Source organism: Hippocampus comes, unplaced genomic scaffold (genome assembly GCF_001891065.2).
Source record: "Hippocampus comes isolate QL1 unplaced genomic scaffold, H_comes_QL1_v1.1 scaffold186, whole genome shotgun sequence".
NCBI classification, from domain to species: domain Eukaryota; kingdom Metazoa; phylum Chordata; class Actinopteri; order Syngnathiformes; family Syngnathidae; genus Hippocampus; species Hippocampus comes.
The window spans coordinates 967,545-982,078 of NW_017806236.1; the positions used below are offsets into that span (position 1 = coordinate 967,545).

General features: G+C 41.6%; 2 protein-coding genes across 8 annotated transcripts in view; one reads left to right on the forward strand and one right to left on the reverse strand.

Annotated features, from left to right (window-relative positions):
• Nucleotides 1-10,762, reverse strand: part of cep152 (centrosomal protein 152) — a 14,354-nt gene extending 3,592 nt beyond the window's left edge. For 2 of the 7 annotated variants that reach the window (XM_019857076.1, XM_019857074.1), the window contains exons 1-24: nucleotides 10,242-10,762; nucleotides 9,984-10,081; nucleotides 8,580-8,689; nucleotides 7,874-7,934; nucleotides 7,450-7,773; nucleotides 7,164-7,308; nucleotides 6,783-6,923; nucleotides 6,367-6,506; nucleotides 5,962-6,162; nucleotides 4,749-4,896; nucleotides 4,583-4,674; nucleotides 4,332-4,495; nucleotides 4,029-4,230; nucleotides 3,855-3,956; nucleotides 3,632-3,762; nucleotides 3,439-3,567; nucleotides 3,224-3,359; nucleotides 2,545-2,730; nucleotides 2,207-2,467; nucleotides 1,968-2,099; nucleotides 1,215-1,856; nucleotides 1,015-1,090; nucleotides 763-930; nucleotides 607-691 (exon numbers count right to left, since the gene is read on the reverse strand). In XM_019857076.1, the coding sequence (XP_019712635.1) occupies nucleotides 607-691; nucleotides 763-930; nucleotides 1,015-1,090; nucleotides 1,215-1,856; nucleotides 1,968-2,099; nucleotides 2,207-2,467; nucleotides 2,545-2,730; nucleotides 3,224-3,359; nucleotides 3,439-3,567; nucleotides 3,632-3,762; nucleotides 3,855-3,956; nucleotides 4,029-4,230; nucleotides 4,332-4,495; nucleotides 4,583-4,674; nucleotides 4,749-4,896; nucleotides 5,962-6,162; nucleotides 6,367-6,506; nucleotides 6,783-6,923; nucleotides 7,164-7,308; nucleotides 7,450-7,773; nucleotides 7,874-7,934; nucleotides 8,580-8,689; nucleotides 9,984-10,070 (3,863 nt within the window). In that variant the 5' untranslated portion in view covers nucleotides 10,071-10,081; nucleotides 10,242-10,762. Of the gene's footprint in view, nucleotides 1-606; nucleotides 692-762; nucleotides 931-1,014; nucleotides 1,091-1,214; nucleotides 1,857-1,967; nucleotides 2,100-2,206; nucleotides 2,468-2,544; nucleotides 2,731-3,223; nucleotides 3,360-3,438; nucleotides 3,568-3,631; nucleotides 3,763-3,854; nucleotides 3,957-4,028; nucleotides 4,231-4,331; nucleotides 4,496-4,582; nucleotides 4,675-4,748; nucleotides 4,897-5,961; nucleotides 6,163-6,366; nucleotides 6,507-6,782; nucleotides 6,924-7,163; nucleotides 7,309-7,449; nucleotides 7,774-7,873; nucleotides 7,935-8,579; nucleotides 8,690-9,163; nucleotides 9,790-9,983; nucleotides 10,082-10,241 lie in introns of those variants that run through there. The other 5 variants (XM_019857075.1, XM_019857079.1, XM_019857078.1 and 2 more) reach the window with 5 other exon arrangements.
• A 110-nt stretch (nucleotides 10,763-10,872) lies between these two features.
• galk2 (galactokinase 2) lies at nucleotides 10,873-14,324 on the forward strand. The gene is made up of 10 exons (XM_019857085.1): nucleotides 10,873-11,149; nucleotides 11,237-11,325; nucleotides 11,565-11,688; nucleotides 11,862-11,955; nucleotides 12,052-12,198; nucleotides 12,288-12,386; nucleotides 12,536-12,688; nucleotides 12,832-13,042; nucleotides 13,147-13,348; nucleotides 13,657-14,324. The coding sequence occupies exons 1-10, from the start codon at nucleotides 11,100-11,102 to the stop codon at nucleotides 13,862-13,864; spliced, it is 1,377 nt and encodes a 458-aa protein (XP_019712644.1). The 5' UTR covers nucleotides 10,873-11,099; the 3' UTR covers nucleotides 13,865-14,324.
• The last annotated feature ends 210 nt before the right edge of the window (nucleotides 14,325-14,534 follow it).

Consider the following 14,534-nt stretch of genomic DNA (forward strand, 5'->3'; position numbering starts at 1 on the left):
TCCTTTTTTTTCCAAAAAAAAAAAAAAAAAAAAAAAAAAAAAATTCAAAACACGAGTGAAAAACAAATCAATTCCGTTTGGTGCATTTACCATCTCTCCAAATCCAACATAACACACAAACAAATGTAGCCACTAAGTTCTACATTAAATACTGTACATTTAACAGTCAATTGTTGTGGTTGAAGTTGGCGGGTGTATATAATTGATCATATAAGGCAAATCATGCAATCACAATAAACATTCCTAAATCAATAAAGCTCTTCTATTGGATTTCATTAGATTGCACTGATGTACTTAATAAAGTGTCCAGAAAGTGAGACAAATTCCTACACACCCATTGGATACATGTCAGTAAGGTGCGGATTCACAAACAGGTTGTTTTTGTTTTAATGTGTGGCTTTTGGTCGACTGCCAAAGCAAACGCTCACCAAGATTCGTTCTCAGTCAAGTCGTTTTATGTCTTAAATCTACTAAAGGTTGTTGAAGTCTAAATATAAATGCAAAAAGTATAAATATTTGGCATTCTAATAATGACATTGCTATAATAAGAAATAAAATAATGACATTGTGTTACTATAATAACCAGTCTTTAAAACCATCACAAACCCAGCAGCTTCTTTGCTTCGCTTCATTTCCTCCAGTTGGAGCCGATGTTCCTCATTTGCCTTTTGTAATCTGCCCTCATGTTCGTCTACAATAAACACGACGGATTAACACAACGGACGGTGTGAAATGGTGAAACGACACTTAGTCAAACATTACCTCGGAGTTTCTGCATGGTCATTTTGTGTTCTCGGACGCTGTGCTGGAACTGACGGCAAGCTTTTTCCAAGTGCTTCTGAAGCTCCTGGTTCTTCTTCTGCAGCTTACTGGCCGTGTCTGCGCAATCCTTCCTGCTGCAAACCTGCCCTCCAATCTGGGCTAAAGAGCCTGCGCGGCACAGAATCCAGCATCACGTTGAAATTCTTGACAAAATGGATGCCTGAATGCTGAAAGCGATGATGATTTTCATACTTTGCATTTTGCTGATTTCTTTTTTGTGCTGCTGTTGTGTTTCTCGTAACACACAGCTCAACTGAGCCTCACTTATCTATGGGAAAGAAAAAGAAATAAATCTGTAACGGTAAAGCAGCTGAGGTCATTCTTCCGTTTCAGTATAAGCTGACTGTTAGCTGCCGATGGAACAGTGAATGAATGCATGATAAAAAACATACTTTCTTCCAGTCCTTCTTGGCCTGGCACACAGCTCTGTCAACAATGTCTATGCAGCAACTTTGAATCACGTCCATTAAGCCGCCCTCCGATATGCGGCCCGTCCCGCTCTCCCTCAGGCTCTGCTGGTCAGTCCTGGAACTCCCGAGAAGCTGCGCCTGGACCTCTGCCAGAGCAGTCTGAAGTTCCGTGAGGAAGTCTTCCCTCATCTGTCGTCTCTGGGCTTGTTCCTTCTCAGCCTGCTGACATTTCCACTCATCCTCTCGGGCCCTCATGATCTGCTGAAGCTTGGTCTCCATCTGTTGGAGCAGTTCCTTCTTTTGGAGGTCGGCCTCCTCTCTGGCTTGCAGCAAAGCCAACTCCTGCTTCTTATGCTGCTCCTGTAGTTTGGTTTGGTACATTTGCTCACTGCGAGTTTGGACAACAGAGATCTCTTGCTGTTTGTCTCTCTTCCAGGCCGCTTTGGCTCCGGCTAGTTCAGCTTTGAGCAGCGTTGCTTGCTCCCTTCTTAACTGCTCCAACTGACACTGGAGGCTCACCACCTTCTGTTGGAGCTCCTCAGATGTCCCACAGCTTTGAGCTTTTAGACGTCCTTCTTGCTGCTTGTGCCACTGCTCCTCTGCTGTCCTCAGAGATTGTGATACCTGGCACATTTGCACATTTGTTTTCTATTTATGTTTGCAATTCGCTTTTTTTGGTTGTTTCGTTATTTGTTTTGTGATTTGCATGGCCTCAAAGATGAAAATGTCCTTCACCTGTTGTTCCACGTATTGTTTTTGCAGCTCTTCCCAGTTCTCTCTCTCTCTTTGGAGAGAGGCTTGGTATTCTGGTAATGAAGTCAAATCCTCAATCCAACGGTTATAGGCTCTGGTCACCGCCCCTTCAACCTTAAAAAAACACATTTCTGCTCACTTGCAAAACGTACATGGTCACACATTCATGAATGACTTCAGCAAACCTTAATAAAGACAGACTGTAAAATGACAGTATCAACCTTATCGGCCAAGTCCTCGAGATGTTTGTCCTGAGTTTCCTTCTGGACTTGTTTCTTGGCTTCTTCCACTGCTTGGCGTTGGACTTTGTCAGCTTCCACTTGCAGCTGTTGTCTCTGGGCACAGAGCCTGGAGTCCAACTCCTCAACGGTAATCATCAAACCGTTTGCTGCCGCCTCCTCTGTCTGACAGGTTACCTCAGAGGTCTCGGAGTGTTTTTCTCGCCTGGCTTCCTCCAGCCTCAGGGTCCAAGTCTTCTCCATCTGCACGGAATCAGGACTAAACAAAATGGCCGCGTACTAGTTGCGACTGCAGCGCCAACAGAGATCCACAGTCATACCTGACGGTGCGCTTCATCCCAAGCAACCTTGGCCGAGGCTACCTGAGAGTTCACCTGCTGCTGGATCTCAGCTTCGTGCTCCTTCGACCAGAGAGCCTTGAGCTGGGCTACGGAAGCCCGATGCTGCGCCTCAAGCTCAGTCCTTAGTTTCTCCACATCTGTGCTGCTCTCCTCGCTTTTCTGTTGCTTAGCAAGTGTATGAGAGAAAATTTAAATCTCTACCTGCGGTCTAAAAAGTTATGCATTGTTCGTTTGTTTCGTGAAGCAGATTTCACGTAGACTGTACTGTGAATTAGCGTAAGTACGATGCCTCCAAACAATTAAAAAAAAAAAAAAAACACTGCACATCAATTCAGGTTAGTTTGTTAATACAGTATTGTCTTTATTTTTGTCCTGCTTGTCTTTATTGAAAATGACATTAAAAAAGGACTCTTAAAGCATTTTAAGCAATGTCATGTTTAGTACCGCGCTCAACTGGTATGCGTTCATTTGAAGTTGGCTAGACCATTATTTGCTTATCAAATGGCTAAATAAGCAGAAATAAGTCATAGAAATAAATTGTGTAGGTGTACCAAATAAAGAAGTCATGAGTACAATCAGATATTTTCCCATTACGCCCATCTCAAAGGAGCAGCAGAATTTTGATATTTTGATATTGAAGACATCTGCCTGGGTATACCTCATTTTCTTTCCTCAGTGCATCCTCCCTGGCTGCATTTTTTATGCTTTCCTCCAGGATTTCCTTTTCCTTGCAGACAGAAATGTAACACTCTTGCACAGCAGACACTTTGTCACTGGCCTCAGACAGCTGAGTGCTAGGTTAAGAAAGAATGCCGAGTGAGCTGCGCGTTTCAACACAGTTGCAAACCTTGGAGTGAGCCAATGGGTACATACTTTAGGCGTTGGATGTGTTGCTCGTGTTCTGCTGTCAGATGTTCAACGTGAGCGTCGTGTTTCAGCATGAGCTCCGTCCTGACTCGGTTCACCACGTCATCCCTATGCTGCTGATTTATCCGCTCGGATCTTCATGAAGAGACACGGACACCATCAATGGAGCCATTCAAAGAGTAAACATTTCATTTCTTACCGTTGAGCAGCCTCCTGCTTCTCTTGGTCCAACTCCTGGATCATCTCTCTCATCTTGACGCAGAGTTCCAAGTTGGAAGACCGGAGCTTCTCCTCACTCTGCTGCAGCTCATCAATTTTCTTTTCTAGCACCTAGAATTGTAAAAACAACAGCGGCAATCGAGCTCCTTATTTTGATTGAATCAACACAACCGGGACATTTGAAAAATTATTTGGTGACAAACCTCCACTTGATCCTGCAAGCGTTGTTTGTCTTCCTGGAGTTTCACTAACTCATTCTGGTCCTCTCCATTCAAGTATGGTTTTATCTGGCTGGACTGTCTAACCTATGGACAAGCAAGCTTACTTGACAGTTTGATCATTCATTTCAGTGTCGATCTTTTAATCGCAATGCATACCAACGAGCTGAGATTGGCTTCATCTAATTGAGTCTGCAGCTCGTTCACTCGGGTCCGACTCCGTTGCAGTTCCTCCTGCAGATGACTGACCTTCTGCCGTTTTGCCTTTTGACTCCCCAAACAGCGCTGCATCTCCACTCGCAGCAGCCGCAAAGCCTCATCCTGAGGCAATTTGGAGTCTGACAGGGTGGCTAAGGCCATACTGTTCAAGCAGAAGAAGAAAATAATTTGAGAGAGTATTGCATGAGGAAAAACTTAACGAGGATGAGGACACATGCTAACATTAACTGTTTGAACATGTACCTGTGGAGCGATCCATTTCTGAAAGTGGTTTTCTTGAAGCCTAACGCCAAACAGGATTCTGAAAGTTGGGTCTGGCAGTCACTGTTGGGATCCAATGCAATAACGCCAAGTTTTAATGCAGATTCATATAGCGTAATCTGCTCCTTCAAGTCGGCAAGATCTTCCTTCGGGGTTTAAAAAAAAAACACATAAACGATGAGGCAACAAACATATTTAAATGCTTCTTTTTAACCCAAAACGGCATGACAAACCTGTAAGACTCTGTTCATATCTTCACTTAAAACCTTGGCTGTTTGGGCCTGCTGGAGTTTGAGCTGGATTTGACTCATTTCCTGCACAGAATCTGAGGGATAAATAGAAATCAGGGTAAAGCGGGGTACATTATAGGTGTCCACGTGTAGGGCAACTTTGGCTCACTAGTCTGCAACAGCTTGGCACATTGCTGCTGACTCTCCTCCAGACTTTGAGTGAGAGCACTGACCACTCTGGCTCGCTCGAGTTGCTCTTCTTCTCTTTGCCGCTCCAACTGTTTGACCTGCTCACGGAACCTCTGACTAGTATCCATCTGAAAGCATGTCATGATGAGAAAAGCAGGCACATTACTGGATAAACCACATGAAAGCAGTCAGCCAAAAGAAATGTATTAAGACATAAGGAATGTCTCCTCTTTGACTAGATAGCACCAAACCGAGAGACTGAATGGATTACAGCAGTGTTTCTTAACCTTGTCAGAGGTACGGAACCCAAGCAGTTCATATGCACATTCATCGAACTCTTCATTCGTGAAAAAGAAAAATATATATGATTTTTTTTTTTAAATAAATTGAACACCTAAAAAAAAAAGTTTAAAAAATTTTTACGACGTACTATCACGACAGCCACACGGTGACTACTGAGCGAACTCAATTTCCCGCTGCACTGATTGGACAAGAAATGTAATGTGATCATCTGCGGCCAGTGATGGCCAAGCGGGCGTGTCATAACTAATTGACATGTTGAGTCAGGTGTGTCTTAACCTTCATTGCAGAGGCTCTGTCGAACCCCTGAGACTGATTCACCGAACCCCTAGGGTTCGATCGAACCCAGGTTAAGCACCACTGGATTACAGTATCCAAAAACAGATTGATCACGGCAAAGCTCAAGAAGTAAAATATGAGAAAATAAAATATTAACACACACTTACAACCCGCTTAGCTCCCTCTATGCTTTTCTACATGAATCGGCAACTGAAAAAGTCTTCCCAGAAGACCAACTCCAGATGTTCATCCCTTGACTCCAGCTTTATCCTGTATTCTCCTCCATTTTCACCATCTGTAACGCTGATTTTTCGCAATCCAAATATTCCAAGGAGTGTGTGTATATGTTTAATTGTTATCCAATCTTGGTCTAATTGCGGCACACTGTATGTGGGCTGGACACTGCAAACTCATCTAATCGTGAGTTTAAATTTTTATGCAAACTGAACTCAATCCGATTCAAATTTTCCCACTAGTGAACCAGAACAAGATGGATTGCAAGAAGGGTCTGATACCTTTCAGTGTTCACTAAGCGCAGTTTATATGGATGGCTGGAAAAGAGGCCTGAGTTAAACCAAAAGTTAAGCAAATGGATAAAAAGCAAAATCCCAAACCTGTTCGTCCAGAGCTTGAGACATAGCGTCAAGCTGCTGCTGTAAAACCAACAGTGCGGCCTCATGTTGCTCCTTGATGACAGTAACATCCCTGTCGTGCTGCTTGCGTGCTTTGGACAGAGTGTCAGACCGACTCAGCTCCAAAATTTGCTGCTTCATGGCGTCAGCAGCGGCCTCGGCCACCCTCTGCTTGTTTATGTGCTGAAATCATTATTCCAACTTCATATCAAAGCTCTCTGATAATCTGAGCAGTAAACTACACCACTCCATTGAATGAACTATACAAATTAAAACCAAGGTAGAGTTATTGGTTGCAGTTTTTTTTTTTTTTTTTAAAGCAATACCTTTCTTCAATTTAACAACGCAGCAGACAGAAATGCACTATTGACAGCTCATATGGCTTACCTCCTGGTCTCTATCATTTAGGGTACGTATTTGATCCTCCATCACCTTCTCTTTGCTTTGCTTTTTAACCTCCCGCTCTTTGGCCTCGTCCAGGAGTCGACTCGACTCCTTGAAACGCGCAGCAAAGCCGTCTCTCTCGTCTATGGATAAATAAATCAAGATTTAATGGTCGATAAGTGCCCTGATAGAATCTGTAGACAGTATGATGCATATTGGGTATCAAACTGGGAACATGCGATTTAAAACAAATAGATAAATTATTTGGGTGCATGCAACATCAATTTTAAGTTCTTTCTTCTCAGGAGCAAAACATAAAACGTTCAAGTGATGAAGAAAAACCTTAACATTTCTAATAATAACATAATAACAAATTCAACGCCTCCTTTTCAAATTAAAGACTGCAAAGGAAAAAATACCTATAGCAATTGCCAACCGGTGCTCAAGGTATCTTATCTTGCGTTTTGAATCCACGAGCTTTTGCTCCAAGTCCTCGATTTGCCTGTGATGAGCCTTGTTTAATATCTGCAGTTGGACAAGCTGTTCTTTCTCCGCAGTTTCTACAAGATGGCAGAAAGGAACGTCAGTCACTGAATCTTAAAACGATGTGGAAAGCTTGTAAACTACACAAGCTAAAAGGGTTGAACTACCTCCCTTTGCATCCTTGATTAAAAGTATAACGCATAAAGTATACACGTAGGATGCCTGGCATTTCCGAAGAGTGACACTCAAAACAGCTGCAGAGAGTGAAGTGTATTGCCAACCTCCAGACATGGTTAGTCAACATTCATGAAACGTACGCTGTGTTGAGTCAAGGAATTCTCTTTGTAGTTGATCAAATGGTTGATCTTGACGCGTGGCCTGGGAGCTCAACATCTGACGTGGAGGAAGGTGAGGATTGTAGCTGGCCGGGTAATCATCCCCACGTCGCTCCGCAGCTCCAGACTTTATAGATTCAAAAATAGCAAACAAAGGAAACCTTATGTTTAATTTTAAAATACATCTATGTCAATATTAATATTCAAGTATGTTCACTTGTCTGGTGAGCAACACGTCCCGCACGATAGAAGACAGAATCAGCCATACCTTAAAATGCACTCTGGGATTATTGCAGTCACCGTCGTCGCAATCATCACTAGCTCCTCCTTCATTATAGTCTACAAGGTTGCTAGCACCGGGGTGTTGCTCATATGGATCATTTGTGGAAAAATCGTTGGCCTCTGTAGATTGTTCTGTTCCTTTGCTGTTGAACGTGTAGTCTTCCTGGGTGAAGTGCGAATCTTGTGAATGCTGGTTCCACATGCGAGCCGAAGGTTGAGTTTGAGCATGATGCTGGTGACCATTGATCTGAACGCCTCCATTCATATACGTAAAACCGTGGGGTGGTTGATCGTAGTCTGCCTCATAGCTCTTTAATAAAGAGACATCAAGAATATGGTAGTTATATTTCAATTGAAATGAAGAGACAAAACAATGTCAGATAGTTTAAAAACAAAAAAACAAAACATACCTGCTCATCAGATGTTGCTCTGGGATGATTTGACCGCTGATGAGTCCATTTGGAAGTTGGGCTGTATAGAGACTTGCCCTGGGATGATTTGATCGTTGATGAGTCCATTTGGAAGTTGGGCTGTATAGAGACACCAAAGAAACATAACTATGCCAATCTACATATTAAATACTACAGATGGGCATTTCACTCAATTTCATTTTTTTACATTTTGTCCATCCAGCGATCTATGCCAGCAAAGTATTGAGACAGGAACAACAATTAATTGCTCTTCAATTAGACGGCAGAAGGTACAATAAAGCTGTTGCCATTCATACAACACCAAAAATTATGTGTTCCTGTCACTATTTCCTCTTTTGTTTTCAATTTAAGATTTCACACTGTGAGACAATTTGTGAGTAAAGTGAGACAAGATCATCATTTTTTTCAGTATTTCTGTTTGGTGGTATGCTGTTTAATTTTTCATGTATAAAAAAAGTGTACCTTGTCTTAAAGTTTGAAAACAATGCCATAGACCACAAACCTGCTTGAGGCTTGATCAATACCACCTCTGATGGTTGCAGATGAGTAATACACTCCATTTTGCCTCAATTGCTTCAAGAATAATCAACAATCAACTCCACCATGGACAGTTTGATTACAATGCTCATCCCAAGTAGGAACAACACCAAGATTTGGCAGAGAGCATCTAATTCCTGCATGTTACCTGGTTTCAGGATTTTTCTTGCTGCAGGTGGAGGATTCGAGGTCTATGGAGGAGGAGTCTCGGCTATCCTCCAGCATGTCATCTGGAAGGTCTGCGAGGAGCTTGTGGAGCTACAAAAAAAAAAAGTCAAGGCAATGAGTCCCCCACAAACAAGGGTGATAAAGTAATACAGAGGGGAAAAATGCAATGTCAAATTTACTGCGGAAAGTCTTCATTTAACAAATTTAAAAACCTGCAAATGACAAATTCGAGAAGTATCACTTCGTAGAAGCTGTCCACCATTTACACAATACAGTAATTTAAATCATCCATTTTGAAATGACTCTCTTTTTAATAAATGGGCTTCAAATATTTATAGAAAAGTATATGCGTATTCACATCAGAATATAACAACATTTGCAGAAGTATGCTTTTGGTCACAAAAAAAGCTATGTAATTGTATTGTCTCTATATCAATCAGATCTTTGCTCTCTGCAATACAGTAACAAGTATACAAGTATATTCTTCCTATGTCACAAACAGCCTTAACATTAACATGCTTACTTGATTGAAGTGATTGGACAAATAAAAACAGCTGAACTTACTTCCCATAAAGACCGTTGAATGGTCTTTAAATCCTCCACTGTGTCCTCAACCAAAGGACCCATATTATTTTCACATTTACACATTTAGCAAAAGAACGTGTCCACTTCAAGAGTGAATCCAATTCATAACGTCCTAACCAATTTCACCAGAGGAAAGAGATTTTTAAAAACATCCAAAGAGTCCATGGCATGTCGTCGACTCCCAGCACAACTGTTTTTATTCAAACGAACTCAGTTGTTTGAACAAAACATATAGCACAGCTAAATGGAGCAGAAACATTCCACTTAGTAGCAGGAAACATTTTCCACTTGATCGGATAGTCTATAAAACGTAGACTCCATTGGTAATAGCGAATAGTAGATGATTAATAGATTCCCAAAGTCCAGTAAATCTTGTTGTTGCAGCCCACAGGAATATAATTATTCGTGCTTACTCTTAAGTACAAGAGGCATTGTGACCGAACAAGTAATAGTAAGAAAGTAGGTTAACGTCGACTACATTCAGTGACACACCAGGAAGAAGCCAATCGGGCCAATAGCAAAACAAAGCAACATATTGTGGGGATGAGTCATAACAACAACCCTGCATTCCAGTCAAACTGTGAAAGTGTTTTGCTATTGCTCAAATAGTTCCCAAACAAGGACACGCATTTGAAGCCAACACCGAATCGTAATATTGTGGAATGGAATGATTATGTTTGTGCTATGAAAAAAAGAAGAAAATTCCTCTCATCAGCTCATGCTGGTCGTTCTTTAAAAGACTCGATTGAAAGTGAATGTTCCATTTAATCGCACAAATAATGGAACCATTGTGTTGTACCTCTTGTTCTCTTGCATAGTCGTCTTTGTCGTATTCTTCTTCATCGTCCTGGGTTTGGAGGGCAGCGCTGTCAAAATCTATAGACATGACGGTGTCTGCTGCACAGGAGAGTTGAGTCTAAAATGACTACCTCGGTATTTATTGTACTTTTATCAAATATACGAGCATAGAAATCGCCGAACACTCAAAGTAAATTGTTGGGCAAAAGTTGGAATAATTTAGCATGTGCCAGTGAATACAAAAAGACAAATTGCTTACCTTTAGGCACACGCCGTAGACAGATTTTCACGCGGTTATTCCTATCTAAAAATTGACGTTAATGTTGTGAAATGCTCGCCACATTGTTGTTTACAGTGCAGCGAGGCTAGCTAACCAGCCTCAATTGAGCCACTTCAGCTTCCTTTAGTATTACAGAACAAGACTTAAAATACGAACGGGTCGTGTTTTAAAAAAAAATCCACGCATATCTTACTTGATGGAGCGTGATTATTAACCGAGCCGCTGTTAGTTTAACGCCACCTTTGTTGTCATTTGTCCCAACACTTCGTCGTAAGCTATAAAAGCTAGCAGTGGCTAACCGGTTGCTCGCTCGTCCTCGCCCACTTTGAAAAGTCGCGCGCACCGCTCCCGCCAATGAAACCAATTTTGGAACATGTTTGATGTGCGTCAACACGCGCATATTGAACCAACTTACAGTCACAGCGCATTTTTACATTGCTTGGAAATCAAATTCCCTTAAAAATTACATTAATAAGAATCAAATGTAAATTCCCCCCCCCCAAATAGACGAAACTGGGGAGCTGACCATGTCTCCATGGTAACACGTATCTTGCATTATGGGTAGTGTAGTCCTATTGTCGATCATGCTTGCTCAGTACCATTGGGCAGTCCCGCTGCGTCACCATTAGCGTTTCCGTATTTGTATCGCTCAGTCTTACTGTTTCAGGGTCAGTTTTGATGTCAGTTCAAATGCGTCGGCCTTAAACTCACGGCTAACTACTGACTCTGATTCAGCTGAATCAGCATCCTGTCAGCTGATCGCTACCAGGATGCCAGGCAGGAATCCGAGCTGTTACGCGTGACAGAAGGGTACATTCCTGGTGATTTCATCTAAAAATGGCCACTAATCCTCCAAAGTTGAACGTTTCGGATATTGATGACGAAAGGTGAGTTTCTACAGGTACACCGAGGAGTTAAGATATGAAGGAAGTGACTTAGTTGTTGGCTTCTGAGCGTAATCTTTCTTTCTGTAGGCTGCAAAACTTGAAGAACACTTTTGAAAGACAGTATGGAAGATCAGCTCTCTTCTATGCATGTGCACCTGGAAGAGTCAATCTCATAGGTAACTAACTGAATGTGTATTTGGTAGCGGATACAGACTGTGTAACTTCAACGGCGAATGGACTCTATTGGATAATGTACTGTATATAATAAAAACAACAGTTGGGATTGTTACTAGTCGTATTTCTTACATGTGTATTTGTGTATTATTGGGTAAAAATATTAATTATGTTCTTTTCTACTAATTTTTTACTTTTCCACTCATTTTCTCGGTTTTGCTCATTTTCTTCCACGCAACAGGAGAGCACATTGATTATTGCGGCTTCTCTGTGCTTCCGATGGCTATCGAACAGAATATCTTCGCCGCTGTCTCACTAAGTAATTCAGGGTCAATCCAACTGGCCAATATAAATCCTCTCTACAAGTAAGACTTTAATTTTTTTCCATATGTAATATGTACATGACTGTATAAGCATCTTGTATGTAAATACAGTATGTGTACAGTATATATTTATATACAGTATACACGGTGTGTGTGTGTGTGTGTGTGTGTGTGTGTGTGTGTGTGTGTGTGTGTGTGTTGTGTTTATTCTGCAGGAATATCACTGTGTCCTGTTCAGAGGAAATAGTGATTGACAGAGATAACCCCAAGTGGTATTATTATTTCTTATGTGGCGTTAAAGGCATTCAGGTAGGACATGAATCTTTATGGTAAGAGTGTCCTGTTTGCAAAAGGCAAGGTCCATATTACAGATGTATATTATTAAACCTTTTCTGTTCACAACAGGAGAAGTTTGGGATCGCGCATTTACCGGGAATGGTGTGTGTCATCGATGGAAACGTTCCACCAAGTTCGGGCCTGTCCAGTTCCAGTGCCCTGGTTTGTTGTGCTGGACTCGTAACAATGGAGGCAAATCAGAAGTCCCTCTCCAAGGTAATCCTAAATCTAATAATTCCAAAATTACGATGATAACCATCAGAACTGCTTAATTAACATATTCCTGATCTCACTCTGCATTTCAGGTAGCTCTCGCCGAGATATGTGCCAAATGTGAGCGCTACATCGGCACCGAGGGAGGAGGCATGGACCAATCCATCTCCTTCCTGGCAGAGAAAGGAACCGTATGTAACATGTTTTTTTGAAGTAACATTTTAACATTCTTAGTCATGCAAGAATAAAAATGGGTTAAATATTCACTATTATGCATAAAACACAGCAGGCCCACTATACAGTATACTGAATTTATTGTGTGTGATGTGCCCTCCAACAGGCCAAATTGATTGATTTTGAGCCTTTGAGGGCCACTGATGTCCGACTCCCTGACGGAGTTGTGTTTGTGATTTCCAACTGCTGTGTGGAAATGAATAAAGCGGCATCTTCACATTTCAACATCCGTGTGGTGGAGTGTCGGATCGCGACAAAGGTATCAAGTCAAAGGACAGTCCAATATGTAATTTATTTGTTAAGAATCTGAAAAACTTCCAAGATAAATGCGATTTTTCACATGTACAAATCAAACAAAACGGATGAATGAATGTTAAATTGCCTATGATGTTGTGAACACAGATGCTGGCCCAAGCCAAAGGGTTGAACCAGAAAGGGTTTCTGAAGTTGGCCCAGGTGCAGAAGGAGATGAATGCATCTCTGGAGGACATGTTGGCTCTGGTGGAGGAAGTGCTACATCCTGAACCGTACAGCCGAGAGGAGATCTGCAAGGTTCTGGGCATCACCTCCCAGCAGCTCTCCACAGAGTTGCTCAGCGCAAATACTCAACACGGTGAGCAAATAAACAGCAGGAACACTGCAACAAAGACAAGGAGAAGTGAGGATGTGATTTTTATTTCTTATTTGGGGGGTGTGGGGTGGGGGTGTCACTCCCAGTAACTCATTTCAAGCTGTACCAGCGAGCCAAGCATGTATACAGCGAAGCTGCACGTGTGCTACGCTTCAAAAACGTGTGTGATTGTGCACCTACCAAGTCCATCCAGTTACTGGGTGACCTGATGAACCAGAGCCACATGAGCTGCAGAGATCTTTATGAGTGCAGCTGCCCTGAACTGGACCAACTGGTGGACATTTGCCTGTGAGTACAAAGTCTCACTTCATCCCCAAAATTCTGGCTCAACTTTAAGATACAACTGAGCTCTGAGTGAGAATTTTTCTACAGGAAATATACATACTGTATACCGATGACTCTGTTCATCAAAAAATGGAGGATTTTTTTTTTTTTTTTTTTAAGACAGATTGTTGCATGCATTTTTTTTGTATAGGATCTTCTTTGATATTGCTGATGTGCAACGAATGAAGCATCAGTCAATCAGCAATGTATCGCCCCTGTCATTATAAAAGCGGCATGGATTCAACATCTTTCTTTGTTTCCCATACTGACAGGAAATCGGGGGCTGCTGGCTCCCGTCTGACAGGAGCAGGTTGGGGCGGCTGCGCTGTGTCTATGGTTCCGAGTGACAAAGTTGAGTCATTCTTACAAGCAGTGAGAGAAGCCTACTATCTTCCTGATCCACGAAGAGCAGCAATGGAAAAACAAAGTTTGTTTGTATCAAAGCCTGGAGGAGGCGCTGCAATTTATGTAGCGGAATGACATGTATTGTTTCTGTCATAAACCTAATCTAAAATATACAGTTTTCGCTGGGACCAAAAAAAAGCATGAAAACGCTAAGGTTGCAAAATTTAAGAGAAAAATCTGAATTTAGGGAAATAAAGGGCAACTTTTTGTGCTCGTATATTTTTGCAATGGATAATGTGTATGTCGCTTCCTTTGTCATACTCATTACAATTTTTTTTTCTACAGTTCACTCTCTTCTCGTTTGTTTTGAAGATGAAATGATGGCTCGAACTTCAAGATGTATTTGTGTTGTTGTTGTTATGTGACCTCTGGCCTCCAAAATATTAGGCTGCAGAACCAAGAACCAGGTGGATCAATCTCCCAACATATAGCAGTCCCAAAGCGATAGCTTGTTAAGAATCAAGCTACGTTTTGCAAACTGGAGACAAGAGCAACAACAAGAACATCCAGTCATAAGGAATAAACACTTTTAATTCTATCCCGTGTGATCTATGCTACATTCTTAATTAAAGTACACTGTAGTGTATTCTTTGGTGGGCAAAAATTTGTTCTCGCAGGCAAAGTCCTTTGCACTATAGATAAGTTACCTCCCACCCAAGTTAATAAAAAATATGTAAAGTTGTCTATTTTAAAAAGAAAATGCCAAATTAAATCTTTGAATTTTATTATAAAGTTATTTAATTAG